This window comes from Geotrypetes seraphini, chromosome 3 (genome assembly GCF_902459505.1).
Source record: "Geotrypetes seraphini chromosome 3, aGeoSer1.1, whole genome shotgun sequence".
NCBI lineage: Eukaryota > Metazoa > Chordata > Amphibia > Gymnophiona > Dermophiidae > Geotrypetes > Geotrypetes seraphini.
In genome coordinates this window covers 249,960,553-249,976,279 of record NC_047086.1, presented here as the reverse complement: position 1 = coordinate 249,976,279, position 15,727 = coordinate 249,960,553, and the positions used below count along the sequence as shown (strand labels likewise).

Here is a 15,727-nt window from a genome sequence, read left to right as displayed (position 1 = left end):
TTTGGGCCAGCCCTCAAGAACACTAGGCAATGCCTGGCCTGCCTAATCACTATTTTTCCCAGCTACCAATCATAAAATTCCCCCTCCCCCCCCCCCAAAAAAAAAGAACTAAATGAATTAGGTAGAAAACAAATGCTAGAAATTCGCTTTAATTTTTTGTTGCTAATACAAGAGGGCCTAATTAGGTATGCAAAGGTATGTAAATGTATGGCACTAAGCAGAGCATTACCAGACAGTTGTGAAACGCGCGTTAGGGGCTGGGTGGCCGCGATTCGCCGCCCCGCCCCGGCCCGTGATTGGTGGCTGGCCGCCGGCTTCCTCCCTCCCCGCCGCTGGGAGGCAGTGGGTGAGGCGGCGAGTGGGGGGTAGAGTCTCGCGACCCAACGCGCTGCTCTCCTCGCGCTCTAACCTTCTCATGGCTCGGGCACCACTACTCCTGTGGCTTTTGCCGCTTTTCTTCGCCGCCTCCGCCTCTGCCCGTCGCTCTCTTCTTCCGTACGGGGCGCAGCGCGGGGACCGGCTGCTAGAGGGCGGCGACGACAGCACCTCCCCGCGGCTGCAGCTCAGCCTGCCGCTGAACTTCTATGCAACTGAGGTGTCCGAGCTCTACGTGAGTATCACCGAAAGAGGGGGAAGGGGTTCGGGAGGGATCAGATGTGTTTAATAATAATAAAAATTAAAAAATATAAAAAAAAACCAACAAAACTTTCCACTCAGTAGCTAAACTTTTATGCTGCTGAATAGGTTTCATTGAAAAGGACACGTGTGGCGGGATATTTTGTTTTCTTGTTACTTCTGTGCTTTGCAGTACAAAGTTTCCAGGTTACACGTCCAGGTCTACGTGTTCGGCCCTTCAGTTTTAGTCACGGGATTTGGGACCAGACCTGGGGTTGGAACTTCGCGATGGAGAGGGATCTTACAAAACTGTTTCTAACCTTTGGTTTTCTGGCTCGATGTCTTCTGTTCTTTTCCATTTGCCTTTTATTCCTCTCCTGTGTTGCTTGTTTTCTCATTCCTTTTGCAGAAAGTGTTTTTTGATTGTTTTTCTTCTCTCTATTCTTTTCTGCTTGTTTCCTTTCTCCTCTTTCCTTGCTGTCTGAATCTCCCTCCTCTCCCTCTTTTTTTTTTTTTTTTTTTGCAGTCCTTTCGTCTCTATTATCTCACTGGATTTCCCCCACCCCTAGATCCAGGGTCTCCATCTCCTTCATTGTCTGTCATCCCTAGCCCCGTTTTACTCCACTTTTCTAGGTGTCTTTGTCTTGTTCTTTCTTCCTTACATTCACACTTTCTCCTCCCTGGTCCCCTGTCCTAAGCCTTCAGCATGGGGCAGGGATACCATATGGCTCCAGAAAAAGGAGGACGGATTGAGACATTTGGGCTTTATAGTACGTCTATTGCTTTCAATGGAAGTAAAATTCAGAAACATGGATGTCTCATTCCGTCCACCTTTTTCTGGAACCATATGGTAACCCTAACATGGGGGTGTTTGTACTTTTCTTCTTTTCTTTCCAACCTCAATCTTCACCTCTTTTTCTTCCACCCGTTTATCTCTCATTCCCCCTTCCCTTTACTCCCGGCCATCTTCTTCTTACTTATTCCCTTCCCCTTATGTACCATCTTTGTGAGTGTTTAGCAAATCCCTTCACCATATTCTGGTCAGAGTAATATTCAGTCCAGCACTTCCAATCAGTTTGAAACATTAGCTCCTCCCTTTACAACTCCTGCTGTCTCCTTTCTCCCTTGCTCAGCTCTGGCAGTCTTCTGTCACTAGTTCCTCTCTTCCTTTTCATTGCTTTACAGTTGGTGCCAGTTTCAGGATAGTCCTGGTTTTAATGTTACATTCCAAAGCAGTATGGGGTTTGTGGTCTCCGATTCTACCTATTGTAATAAGTGCAGTAGGTCCCATAATGCACCAGTATGGGATTGACAGAAATCCAGGACTGGTCTGAAACTTCTCTCCTGGAACTGGCTAATTTGGAAGCTCTGTGGTGCTGTGCTAGTAACAGAAATGTGGAAAGTATGGAGCATAGCTGTTGCTGCTTTCCAGATTTGGTCACATCTGTGCATTGTGTTGACCATAATCTAACCCATTAGTGGTGGGAAAATGAGAATTTTGCAAGAAGATTCCTTAAGCTGCTGCTTCCACAGTTAGCTGCCGTTCTTTCCTCTGGTGTCAATTTGCAGTGGAAAAGTAAAAGGGATGATGATATGAAGTACTGTACTTGCACCCTTTTTTTCTCATTGTAACACTACTTATAATTTGTATAGTGCTGCTAGACGTACATTAAAACATTCAAGAGACAGTCCCTGCTCATTAGAACTGAAATCTAGTTCAGTGTGTTGCAAAGAGGTCTGTAGGAGGAAGTTCCCAAGGGGAGAAGATCTGGTGCCGTGGCTTTGGAAAGATTGCGAGATGCTGATCTAATCAATAGACAAGCAGGACAAGTAGAGGTTAGGGAGTTTCTCAAGCAAGCATGGCATCTCTGCTTCCTTCAACTCTTGCAATGTTTTCTTCTGTGAGAACTGATTGAGCCCTGCTAGTTCCTGACTGGCACAAAACATAAAAAAAAAACCAATATGTGGGGTGCAGAATTATTCTTAGCTTTATTTTATATTTGTTTAGCCCATTCTCCCAAAGGAGCTCAGAACAGGTTACAAATCAGGTAATTTTTCCTATCTGTCCTGGCGGACTCAGTCTGTCTAATGTACCTGGGCAGTGGAGGTTTGATTGACTTGCCCAGGGTCACAAAGAGCAGCATGGGGTTTGAACCCATGACCTCAGGCTGCTGAGGCTGTAGCTTTAAACCACTATGCCACACTCTTCTGTACCCCCCTCCCAAATATGTAGGGTACAGAATTATTCTCGGCTTTATGAAATGTGAGTGTTGTGCCTTGAAAAGTTTATGGGAAGCTGAAGCTCTAAAACCATTTTGTGTGACCCTTTTGATTTATCCTGGAAGCAGGTGGGAAGCCAAAACACCTTTGATACTAGTTTATGGGTGTTGGGTGATGTAATGGTTCATGACTGACTGTTGCTTTTAAGCAGATAAGTGGTCACTTACACTTTTCTGTAAAACTTTGCATTAATATAGGATTAACATGAGTTTGTAGTAATGCAGTTTTTTGAATAAAGATGTGCCAATACTTTTTAGGCAGAGAGATTCTATTTTGTAGTTCAAGGTGTGAAGGAAGAGTTGGCTGAGCTATTCAATCTCTCTCTAAGTAAGGGGAAAGTTCCCCTGGACTGGAAATTAGCTAATGTCGTTCTTCTGCATAAAAAGGGTTGCAGGGCAGAGGCTGCGAATTATAGACTGGTGAGTCTCACATCAATAGTGTGCAAACTCATGGAAACACTAATTAAAAGCAAATTGGACACGATCTTGAATGAAAGGAATCTTCGGGATCCCAGTCAGCATGGATTCACCAAGGGTAGGTCCTGCCAATCCAATCTCATCAGCTTCTTTGACTGGGTAACAAGAAAGTTGGACTTTGGAGAGTCTTTGGACGTCATGTACCTGGACTTCAGTAAAGCTTTTGACAGTGTCCCACACCGCAGGCTGCTAAGCAAGATGGAATTGATGGGGTTAGGAGAGACACTAACTGCATGGGTCAATGATTGGCTGAGTGGCAGACTTCAGAGGGTGGTGGTTAATGGTACCCTCTCTAAAACATCGGAGGTGACCAGTGGAGTGCCGCAGGGCTCGGTCCTGGGTCCACTCCTTTTCAACATATTCATAGGGGATCTGACTCAAGGGCTTCAAGGTAAAATAACAGTATTCGCCGATGACGCCAAACTATGTAATATAGTAAGTGAATGCAGTTTACAGAATTATATGGCGCAGGACCAGCTTACATTGGAAAGTTGGTCCTCAACCTGGCAGCTAGGCTTCAATGCTAAGAAATGTAAGGTCATGCACCTCGGAAGCGGAAATCCATGCAGGACGTGCTTCTTAAACGGAGAAACTTTAACTAGGACTTCAGCAGAATGAGATTTAGGAGTAATCATCAGTGCAGACATGAAAACTGCCAATCAAGTGGAGAAGGCTTCATCTAAGGCAAGGCAGATATTGGGTTGTATCAATAGAAGTTTCGTCAGCCGAAAGCCTGAAGTCATAATGCCGTTGTACAGGGCCATGGTGAGACCTCATCTGGAGTACTGTGTGCAATTATGGAGGCCACATTACAGTAAAGATGTGCGCAGAATTGAATCGGTTCAGCGGACAGCCACCAGGATGATCTCGGGGCTCAAGGGTCTCTCGTACGAAGAGAGACTGAACAAATTGCAGCTCTACACTCTCGAGGAACGTAGGGAGAGGGGAGACATGATCAAAACATTTAAGTACCTCACGGGACGTGTCGAAGTGGAAGATGATATTTTCTTTCTCAAGGGACCCTCGGCCACAAGAGGGCTCCCGCCCAAACTCAGGGGTGGAAAATTTCACAGAGAGAGTGGTTGATCATTGGAACAAGCTTCCAGTGCAGGTGATCGAGGCAGACAGCATGCCAGACTTTAAGAATAAATGGGATACCCATGTGGGATCCCTACGAGGGTCAAGATAAGGAAATTGGGTCATTAGGGCATAGACAGGGGGTGGGTAAGCAGAGTGGGCAGACTTGATGGGCTGTAGCCCTTTTCTGCCGTCATCTTCTATGTCTATGTTTCTAAGTGTTTAGAATTGAATATCCAAAGGCATGAGTCTGATATACCTTGGGCCATAAAAGATTCTATGCTGTGGAACATATTGATTTGATGATTGTCTCTCAGGTGACCCTCTTTTATTCATTTACATACATACATTTTTCATTATTGGGATGTATTATATTAGTTTGATTGCTTTATAGTTACGTTTGATCCCTACTTTTCCCGCATCACTTCCTGACATTAGGTGCACTGGTGTTGGATTATGCTAGGATTATATAATGGAATGTGGATTCTCAGATACTGCTGCAGAATAGGCTAAAACTGCATGGCTTCGAGGTTCCTACACAGAAATGCCCATTTATCAAATTGTCCCCTGCATGTATATAGTGCAGTGTTTCCCAAACCTCTGTGACTGTGACCTCATAATTGCAGCTAAGTAAAATTATGCCCCCCTCCCTGGAGATACAGAACAATGATCCATCTATGGAGAGCCCTCCTAGGTCGTGACTCCACTTGGGGTCCTGATCCACAATTTGAGAAGCTCAGATATAGTGGTACATACTTTGACCCCCCCCCTAAAATCAGTGCAGAATAAAAATGTGCTTAACATTATTCTACTGTATAAACTATGCCTAAAGGTAGGTGCGGTTTATAGAATATGGGTAGTGGCTGCCCCGTGACTAAAATTTAGGTATGATCATTTATACCAACTAAAACTGGTGTAAGTGTTGTACCTAAATTCTGCACAGATTGGACAAATTCTCCAAAGACAAGTAGGCATAATATTCTCACGTGGGTGATGTCATCCACAAAACCCAGTACAGACACTGCCAAGTGCACTGTCATTTTAAATTTTAGGCAGTGCCCATAGTGCATGCATGATGGTGCCTTCCCACCTGACGGCTCACAGAACCATCAGTCCTTAGTTGTCGCAGAGCTGAGAAACTATGTCTACTTCAGTTTCTCTTCAGCGCCTCAAACCTTGGAGTTTATAAGAACACTCTTGAACACAAATCAGGGTTGACTTTTCTATCTGAGCGAAGGATCAACAATCTCATCGCTTGTATCAAACAATCTCTACCCTCAAACACACTTCTACATGCCAGATGTTATGCCTTCTCGTTCACATGGCATTGAAGATTCACGTGACCTCATTCGTACATCTTCACTTCAGGGTTTTGCAATCGACTTCATCGATCCAGTGGTCTCAAATCATAGGATCCCTATCTGCTCCAGTACAGCTTACCTTGGATATCCAGCACTCTCTCCAGTGGTAGATGGTAGCTCACAGTCTTACCCAGGTTCTCCCTTTCCAGCCCCTTCCCCACCAAAAACTTCTAACCCCATTGCTTTGATGCTAAGCTGGGGAGCTCATCTAGATGGTCTCCACACTCAGGGAATGTGGTCTTACCATGAACAGACCTTCCATATCAATCTCCTAGAGCCTCAAATGATAGGGAATGGTCTCAAAACATTCCAAGACTGCCTCCTTCAACAGGTAGTATTCGTCCGTACAGACAACCAGGTTGCTATGTTGTATTTGAACAGACATGGAAGCACGGGATCTTATTGCCTTCGTATGGAGGCAATTGAAATTTGGAATTGGGCCACTGCTTGCATCATACTTCTCAGGATGCTTTATTTGTTGGGGAAGCAGAATGTGTTAGCAGACAGGTTGAACAGACTAATCCAACCTCATGAATGGTCTCAGTACAACAGTCTTGCATCTGATTTTGTCTTGATGGGGAATGTTGGGCATATATTGCTTCACTTCTCAGAACAGCAAACTTCCACATTTCTGTTCTAGACTATTTGTCCCACTTGCATGGCATCGGACGCCTTTCTACTTCATTGGGAGGACAAGTTCCTCTATGGCTACACATCTCCTCCAATCCCTCTCACAGGGAAAACTACTCAAACTTTGCTAGGATTGGGGTACCTCATTGTACCCTTTTGGCCATGACAGGCTTGATTTCCACTCCTTGAGCTCTCAATCAGGGCACTATGGAACCTGCAACTATTTTCAACATTACTCACTCGGAACAAAGGGTCCACACTTCATCCCAACCCTTCTCGTGAGCACTAGCAGTGCAGTTTCTTTCACAGAACAGATAAACGCTTTCTCCCTCTTGGCTGCAGTATTTGCTGTCATTGAAACGTCTAGGAAATCTTCCACGCAATGCAGTTATTGTTTCAGGTAGACATATTTTCTTCCTGGTATTCATTGCATTCGCTGGATCCTGTCTCGGGTCCACTTCATACATCCTTGACTACCTTCTCTACCTCTCTGATTCTGGTCTGAAAATCAATTTGGTTAGTGCTCATCTCAGTGCTATCAATGCATTTCACTCCCATCTGGACAAGAAGTCTAATTTTGTACATCACTTAGTAGCCCATTTCATGAAAGTCCTATTCCATACAAAACCACCTATCGAGTCTCCTCCTGTTGCTTGGTTCTTAACATAATTCTCTCTCTCTGCTCTTATGAAATCTCCCTTTGAGCTGCTTACATCTTGCTCTCTCAAACTATTCACTTGGAAAGTTGTTTTCCTCATAGCTCTCATGTCTGCACGCCAGGTGAGTGAACTTCAAGTCCTTGTATTGGATCTTCTCTATAGAAGGTCAGGACTGATACAACAAGGTAGTCCTTTGAACACATCCAAAATATCTCCCTAAAGTACTTTCAGAATTCCACCTCATCGTTCTGCCTGTTTCTTTCCAAAGTCCAATTCTCATCCTGGAGAAGCAGCCCTTCACACCTTAGTCTGCAGATGTGCTCTGGCATACTACCTGGACCACACTAAGCCAATAGACATAGAGGATCCTTTCAGCTCTTTGTCGCCTTTGATCCTAATAGGTTAGGAGCTCTGTATCCAAAAGAATCAACTCTACTTCTTCTTTGTGTATACTCAGAATGGATTAATACTACAAGGCTGTGTGACAGCCTAGAATGTATGGGCTATGGCTGCCTCAGTGGCTCATTTTCGCTTTGCATCTGTTAAAGAAATCTGCAAAGCAGCTACTTGGTCCTCAATCCATGCGTTTTATTTCTCGGTACTGTTTAGAGCACAGTTCCAGAAAAGACAGTTGGTTTGGACAACATCTATTCTCTACTTAAAGTCAACTTTCCCTCTAACCCAGTGTCTCTCAAACTTTTTTTTAGCTCCGGCACATTAAATGGAGCAAATGTTTTTCGCGGCACATTATAATTAAAATTATAAAATTGCAAAATTAACAAACAACTAAATTTGAGAGTTATTTATTTAAAGTTCTTTAAGCTATTTATAGGTAATTGTAACAATGGTGAAACTAAAGTACAGTAGATAGAATAGAATTGCTAATCAGTGCAATGGATGTGCTTGTTTTTGAGTGCAAATTAATTCAAAACTCGACTTGATAGTTGACAAACAGACATTTCATCATCCACCATCTGCAGTCATTCTCTTTTTTTCCCGATTTTAATTTGTCAGAGCTGAAAATCCAAGTTCTCAAAGATAAGATCCAAATAGTATCGAAGCCTTGATTGCTTTGTTGTTCAAGTTAGGATAATTACTGCATAAAAAATAAATTTACTTGCTGCTAGATTTCAAGGACCAATCACACCAGAGTATGATGCTTGTCCAGGGGGTTGTATCCTTCGCACACAGATGCTCATAACAGTGACAGAATCGTACATACATGTCATTTATTCTAATTTATACTTATGAAGGGAATTTTTTAAAAAATAAAGTACAATTTTGGAATCTCTTGTGGCACACCACTCTGCCATGGCACACAGTTTGAGAGACACTGCTCTAACCCTATAAGGTGTTGCCAGGCTCCTGTATATTATTATTATTATTAGGGGTGTGTGTGTTTGTTTTTTTTAATATACCGCCTATCAAGGTTATCTAAGCAGTTTTACAATCAGGTACTCAGGCATTTTCCCTATCTGTCACGGTGGGCTCACAATCTAACATACCTGAGGCTATGGAGGACTGAGTGACTTGCCCAGGGCCACAAGGAGCAGTGCGGGGTTTGAACCCACAACCCCAGGGTGCCGAGGCTGTAGCTTCAACCACTGCGCCACACATGTGATCCTGGCAGCTTGGGATTCCCACATGTGAGAATATTATGCCTGCTTGTCCTCGGAGAAAGCAAAGATACTTACCTTTTGCAGGTGTTCTCCAAGGACAGCAGGCGTATATTCTCGCAACCCACCCACCTCCCCTACTGGGCTTCTTAGTTTTGTTACTGAGCTGATATTGGGTGAGAAGGCACTGGCACACATGTGGTATGAGCACTACTAAAAGATTTAAAGTGACAGTGCAATTAGGAAAAGGAATTGGGACTTGTATACTGCCTTTTTGTAGTTACACAACCACACTCAAAGTGGTTTACATTTAAACAGATACTTATTTTGTACCTGGGGCAATGGAAGATTAGTTGACTTGCTCAGGGCCACAAGGAGCAGTGCAGGGTTTGAACCCACAACTTCAGGGTGCTGAGGCTGTAGCTCTAACCACTGTGCCACCCTAGTGTCCATAGCAGGTTCCATATAAGAATATATACCTGCTGTCCTCGGAGAACACCTGTTATAGGTAAGTATCTTTACTTTCTATAAGAGTACATGCAATTTTTAGGAATGCCCACAACCTGCCCATGCTCCCTTTTGAGATTTTTGCATTACAATTTACACACACCAGTTTGAGAAAGTTGTGCAATAAATTCTAATTAGTGCCAATAAATGCTTGTTAATGGTCAATTGATTGATTGATTTGTTAAACAATTAAGTTGTGCCCACAATTTGGCTGGACTGCCATATTTGCCTGTACAACTTTAGTCACCATATAGAGAATCTGGGGGATAATGAATAAACCTTATTTGCTGGCAAATGTTCCTCAGCTTGGCTAAGAACTAACAGTGATCACAGTAGTGAAACAGTCACAAATATGATGTTTCTGGATTAGACCCCCCCCCCCAGTGATGCAGTAAAATCGGATGTCGGCTCTCCCTTACATTCCCCAGACTGGCTTTTGAAAGCTTAGAAGTGGGGAGAGAGGAATTTCCTGTGGTGATACTTAAGAAAAAGAAAAGCTTGCCCTCAGGAAACTAGAGCAAGTAGCACCCGGGGCGAAGGTCAGTGCTGGAAGTGGGTGGAAGATGCCAGGATTCTTAAGAGTCGGAAAGGGGGGGGTGTAATGAAAACCTCTTCTTTCTTGTTCATTGCTGTTTCAACAGATGTTTTACCCTGAGAATGTATGAAGCACTTTAGAGGAGACAGACGATCAGTGATATAATTTGTTTTGCTTGCTCATTGAACATCTGTTTTTCTTACCAGAACAAAAGTTCAACTGCAGTAATTATAATCCTGGGCGAATTGCGCTAGTTTGTAAACGAGTGACATTTTGCTGTTAAATAACAGTACAGCTAAGATTCTAGGAAGGATTATAGTGTATATTTGCTGTTTGAGTTAGGGGAGCGAGGAGGCTGCAGTGAAAGGGCTGGCGTTGCTTTTGGGAGATTTATTTTACTGGATGTGGATTGAAGTATCACATCTGTGGATTTAGTTACAAGTAGTGAGATCCTGGATGCTCTTCAAGAGGCTGTCCTTCCACAAATGGTAACGGAATTTTTACAGGGAAAGGGGCCAATATTGGGCATGGAGAAAGCGTTTCAGGCTAAGATAATCTGCAAGGAGAGAGGGACTGTGGTTAGAGCCAGTGTTCCCTCTAAATTGTGTGTGTGTGCATATGTACATGGATTAAAAAGGGAGCACACATGCCTAGCAACTGTGTGCACAAAATATTTGCTGCTTTATTGTGCATGTGTGCTATACTGCACACATCGAATGGAGGCTGAAAACTTGCGCACATGGGCCATAAGAAATGAGGGAGAACATTGATTAGAGCCCAGATATCAATGAATAAATGATTAGAGCCCAGATATCAATGAATAAAGGAAGATCAGAGCTTTTTTTGATAAACTAGACAGGCCGTTTTGTCGACTGGTACAAAACGTGATGGTAAGAAATGGTAGAGGAGCTGACCATTGAATAGGACTTTTAGACTGTATGCTCACCTGGATAGGGAAATGACTTGTGCACCTATTTGTAACTCATCTTGAACTTGGATTTGGATAGGCGAACAATCAAATCCAAAATGCCAATGATGTAACAGGTTGGAATAGCTGAATCAGTGGAGGCTGAACAGGCAATCACTTGTAATGGAATCTGAACATGCTATGTTACGTTGTCTCTGTTTACTACCTTCCTTAAATCAAAGTTCAACCTAAGGCTTCCATCGGATAGAAAGCAGTGTTAAGAACAGAGCCAAGAGATTCTGTAAACATGAGGTTTAGTAAGTTGAGGGGGGAAGGAGCCAGGTTAGTACCAGTGCGCCATGATTACCTAAAAACTAAATAGATTTATGGTGGCAGGGTACTGTTCAGTAAGATGAAAGAGAGCAAGGTTGCTGGATGTTAGGGCAGTGGCCTCACTGAGGCCCAGATTCTCAAAAGTTTAAAGCCGTCGCTAAACTGTTTAGCCTGCACACATTGTAACGGTGGATTTTCAAAACAGCTTATCTCTGTTTTTAGTGAGGTTTCTAGCAATCTCTGACACTGACATGCAAATGGGGGCTCTTAAACGTTAAAATGAGCACTCCAGTGTATTTTTTAAAATCACCGAGCCATTCTCCAAGAGTGGCGTCGGCTTTTGGTGACAAATCAGCGATTGGTTCAGGGGTGTCAGTACAGTGACAGCACTGTTTTAAACCCCAGCATAACTGCTAGAAAAGCTGTTTTGAGAAGCGCCCTCCCCCCAGGAGTGGGAGAGATGCCTACTTTCTCCCACTGACAAGCGAACCCCCCTCCCCCCCAGCAGCGGGAGAGATGCCCATTCTTTCCTGCTGCATCACAACACCTCCCCTCTGCTTCTGAACCCTCTCGCCTGTACCTTTATTTAGATGGTTGACCAGAGGGATGCCTACTCCCTCCGGCCAGCTAGCCCACCTCTTCCAAAATGAGCTTTCCCCTCCCTGGTGCATCATGGGATGCACTGGGGAGGGGCCTGGAACTCTGGCCCAAGTTGTTTAAGGCCCCTCCCATAGGAGGGGCCTTATACAACCTGGCTTTAGGTCCCTCCCTGGATGCACCGGGAAGGGGCCTAAGATTCTGACTGGTCCGGACACCTAAGGCCCCTCCTATGGGGCATCTGGGCCATCAGAGCCTCCTATGGGAGGGACCTTAAACAAGCTGGGCCACTCCTTTCTGGAACATAGAAATACCTACTGTACCTGAATTTATAAGATATCTACCAGTGTGATGGCTATTGTAATGGTGTAAACCACAGAAACAAGGTCAAACAACCCCACGTCAAGCAAACCAAAACAAGCACCAAATAGGGAATGGATCTTTACATGTCAGCCTTAAAAACAATGAGCTTTATTGATTAAAAACACAGAGATGAACTAAATACAAATACTGTAGTTATGTACCTTTTTAGATACAGTAGATTTTTATTTGTTCCTGGAGGGCCAACAGTAACATACAAAGGAATTAAGGTGAGATTTGTACCAGGGTCCCAAGTCCACTACTTTGACCACTAGTTTGCCCCAGTGCTCTGCAGGAATGTCTGTGCGACCATTTTTTGTACATGTGATGCCAGACAGATGTTTTTGTGCCTATTCTTTTGGTATTCATATTTTGGATATTTTCATTCTGGAAAATGGCTGTTCATTTTGGAGTTTTTCAGTGCAAGAACATCCTTCTTAACTATTTCATTTTTGCTACAAAGTTAGGGACTACCACAGGGGTGTTTGGGGGGCAGGTAGAACAGTTCCGATATAAGCCCTGATGATGCTTTTGGGTACAAAAAGGAATGTGTGATCCCAGAAACCCTAAATGAGTGGACACTGTCACCAGATGTGTAGAAAAGTTCACTGTTAGCCACGTTGCCCCCAGCAACTGTCCCCTAATATTATCAATAGTGTTTATAATATACAGCAGTGTTCTTCAAGCTTTTGATACCTATGGACCAGAGGAAATAAAATAATTATTTTGTGGACCGGCATCGGTCCTCAGACTGGCAGTTGAAAAACACTGGGCTAAGTCGTGGGCCAGACCCCGCCCATCTCCACCCAATCTCCGCCCCAGACCCCACCCTCATAATAATAATAATTGTAACACCATTTTTTCCATTCATTTTTCATATATATATATATATATATATATATATATATATATATATATATATATATACACACACACAATATAATCATATTAACACCACATAATGGTTAACCACAAAATTAAACTATACAAAACACACTGTATGCTTCTCAACATTCATTCCTACCAGCACAAAGATAACCCCATGCAAATACGGGACCAAAAACTAAAAGTACTAATATATACAAACAAACCCTAAGATGCAAGACTCTGCATGCAGTGCAACCTCAGAGGAAAAGAAACAAATGCATTTCTTCTTGAACAGAGCAGATGTAAATCAATCACTAAATTAAAAAATAAAATCATTCCCCCTACCGTTGTCTCCCTCCCTCTATGCTGTGCCTGACCTGGCTGCCTCCCCGGTGTTATCTTTGGGCCGGCTCCCTCTTCTTCAGTTCTGCAGTGCACAAAGCCGTGGGCAGCAGCTCCTCGCACGTCCTGCGCCTCATTTAGAAGCCTTCCCTCTGATGTTGCGACGTCAGAGAGAAGGCTTCCAGTTCAGGCACAGGACGCGCGTAGGAGTCTCTGCCCACGGCTTTGTGCACTGCAGCACTGAAGAAGAGGGAGCCGGCCCGAAGACAACACCGCATCGATTGCACCGTGGACCAGCGGCTGAAGAGCATTGTCTGGGGCCCGATGCACGTGCCGGCCCTGTGGACCGGCAGGAAATTTCTATGGACACTGTTAAAACAAATAAAAACTGTATAAACTTGTGTTCTGCATAACAGTTAAAGCTTTATAAATTCATCGTTCATGTATGTGCCATAGTGCACTTTGCTGATTGATTTCTAGTGCTGGATGTGTGGGTTCATTGGAGATTTAAAATGCCACTTTTTATTCAATATAATAGAAAAAAAATGCCATAATTCCAGACAGGAAAGCAAAGGTGATAGAGAGAAGGACAGAACTGGATAGGAGTGTTTGGCTATATATGACCCTTCCTGAGGGCAACCCCATATGCCTTATTAAGTGTGTACAGTAGGTCCTTTCTACATCATTAAATTGAATAAAATATGACCCATACACTCATCTTGAATGGGCTTTACATTTAACAAAGGAGGACTCGAGGTGCATTTGGGAGGCTAGGCTACAGCATTCCAGAGTAATGGTCCTAAGAAGAAAAGGCACTTTGCTAGTTGATTCAAGGCATGCAGAGTTCGAGGGAGGAAACTGCAAAAAGAGTGCAGAAGATAAGAGGCAGAGAAGGGAGTCAGCAGCACAGCCAAATAAAGAGGGAAGCCAGAGTACAGAGCCTTATGTATTATTATAATGTTTTAATGTAGTTATGGGGGTCGGGAAGCATGCATGCATAAATGCATTTGCTGGCAGTAACAGTGCATTTTAAATGCATTGCAACAGGTTTATAAAACTTGGACTATTTGGGGCCTTTTTAGTAAGGTTTAGCGAATGCAATAATACTAAGAAGCCCATAGGTCTGTGATTCCTCCTAAACCTGTCCTGGGGCTTTCCCAGCCAGTCTGGGTTTCAGGATATCCACAAAGAATAATCTTCAGAGAGATTTGCTTGCACTGTCCCCACTAATGCTGCCCAATTGAGGAAAAAATATTTTGATTTGATTCAGCCTATTGAATCGATTTTTTTCGATTTGATTTTCCTGCCCAATTGGGTATTTTTTTTCCGAACATCCTGGTGGGTTTATTTTATAGCCTCTTCACCCCCTTTGCCCTCTCCTACCCACACTGGCACTGTGGTATAGATTCTAAATCCCGACATGTTAACCTTGAAGAAGCCACTTGTGAGCGGCGAAATGGGTCCCCGTCAGTCTGTAAATGTTTGTGGCTTACACGGCATAATCTACGCAGCTTCAGTGACTCAGATCAACATTTGAAGCATAAGATAAGTGCTCCGTTTTACAACCAGTAATGTCGGTTGAGATTTTGCATATCAAAGTAGAGTTTTTCTCATAATGAGATGTAGTAAATCTGCAACACCAAGTTACTTTCATTGGAAGCAATAATAACGGTTTGCAGCACAGTTGTTTAGAACCGCTAATATTGGTTGAGAATTTAAATTGTGCTAAAGTGTGTTATAAGAAAATTTGAAAAAAATCTGAAAAAACAACAAAAAATAAATTTAAGAACATTAAAAAAATTTTATTTTTGAGTAATATTGAGTGAATAAACTTAATAAAAAAATAAATATGACGGTTTTGGATCTATAAAAGATACCCATGTCACAATTCCTATAAGGAGAATATCATTATGATCCTTTGGAGTGGTAATTCTGAGATTCTTTCCTTCATTTAGGGCTCCTTTTACAAAGGTGCGCTAAGGCCTTAATGCGCGCAATAGCACGCGTTAAATTCCTGAGTGCGCTAGCCACTACACCTCCTTTTTAGGAGGTGTGGTAATTTTATGCGTGCGCTAAAAACCCTAGCGCACCTTCGTAAAAGGAGCCCTTAGTTACCCAATTTTGATAGGTTAACCTTGTGTAGATCTTGATTTGGTTAATCAACTTTTTCACTTTAATATCTTTTGTGTTTATTTTATAGCCTCTTCACCCCCTTTGCCCTCTCCTACCCACACTGGTGCTGTGGTGTAAACAAAATAAACAAAAAAAAGACTTTCTCTTTCTTAATTTCTAGCTCATGTTCGCAGTCTAATACAAGCTCTGGCAGGATACAAATTTCAAATCTGACACATTATTATCACAAAACAGAATATAAAATTATTTTTTCTACCTTTTGTTATCTGTTTTTTATTCAGATCATGTTGGTCCCAGGCTCTACAACAAACGTCTTCTGATAACTCGCTTGCCAGGGTCTCTTGCCCATTTGTCGTTTTCTTCTTTCTCCGTGTAACCATCTCTGTCCTCCCCTTCCATTTCCCTTCCCTCCCCCGGAGGTCTGGTATCTTT

The 15,727-nt window shown here is 43.1% G+C and overlaps 1 protein-coding gene across 1 annotated transcript in view; it reads left to right on the top strand.

Moving 5' to 3' along the window:
* Window positions 1-268: 268 nt before the first annotated feature.
* Window positions 269-15,727, top strand: part of NID1 (nidogen 1) — a 165,637-nt gene continuing 150,178 nt past the window's right edge. Inside the window, exon 1 of the mRNA XM_033938047.1 lies at window positions 269-610. Within this exon, the coding sequence (XP_033793938.1) occupies window positions 416-610 (195 nt within the window). The 5' untranslated portion in view covers window positions 269-415. The remainder of the gene's footprint in view (window positions 611-15,727) is intronic.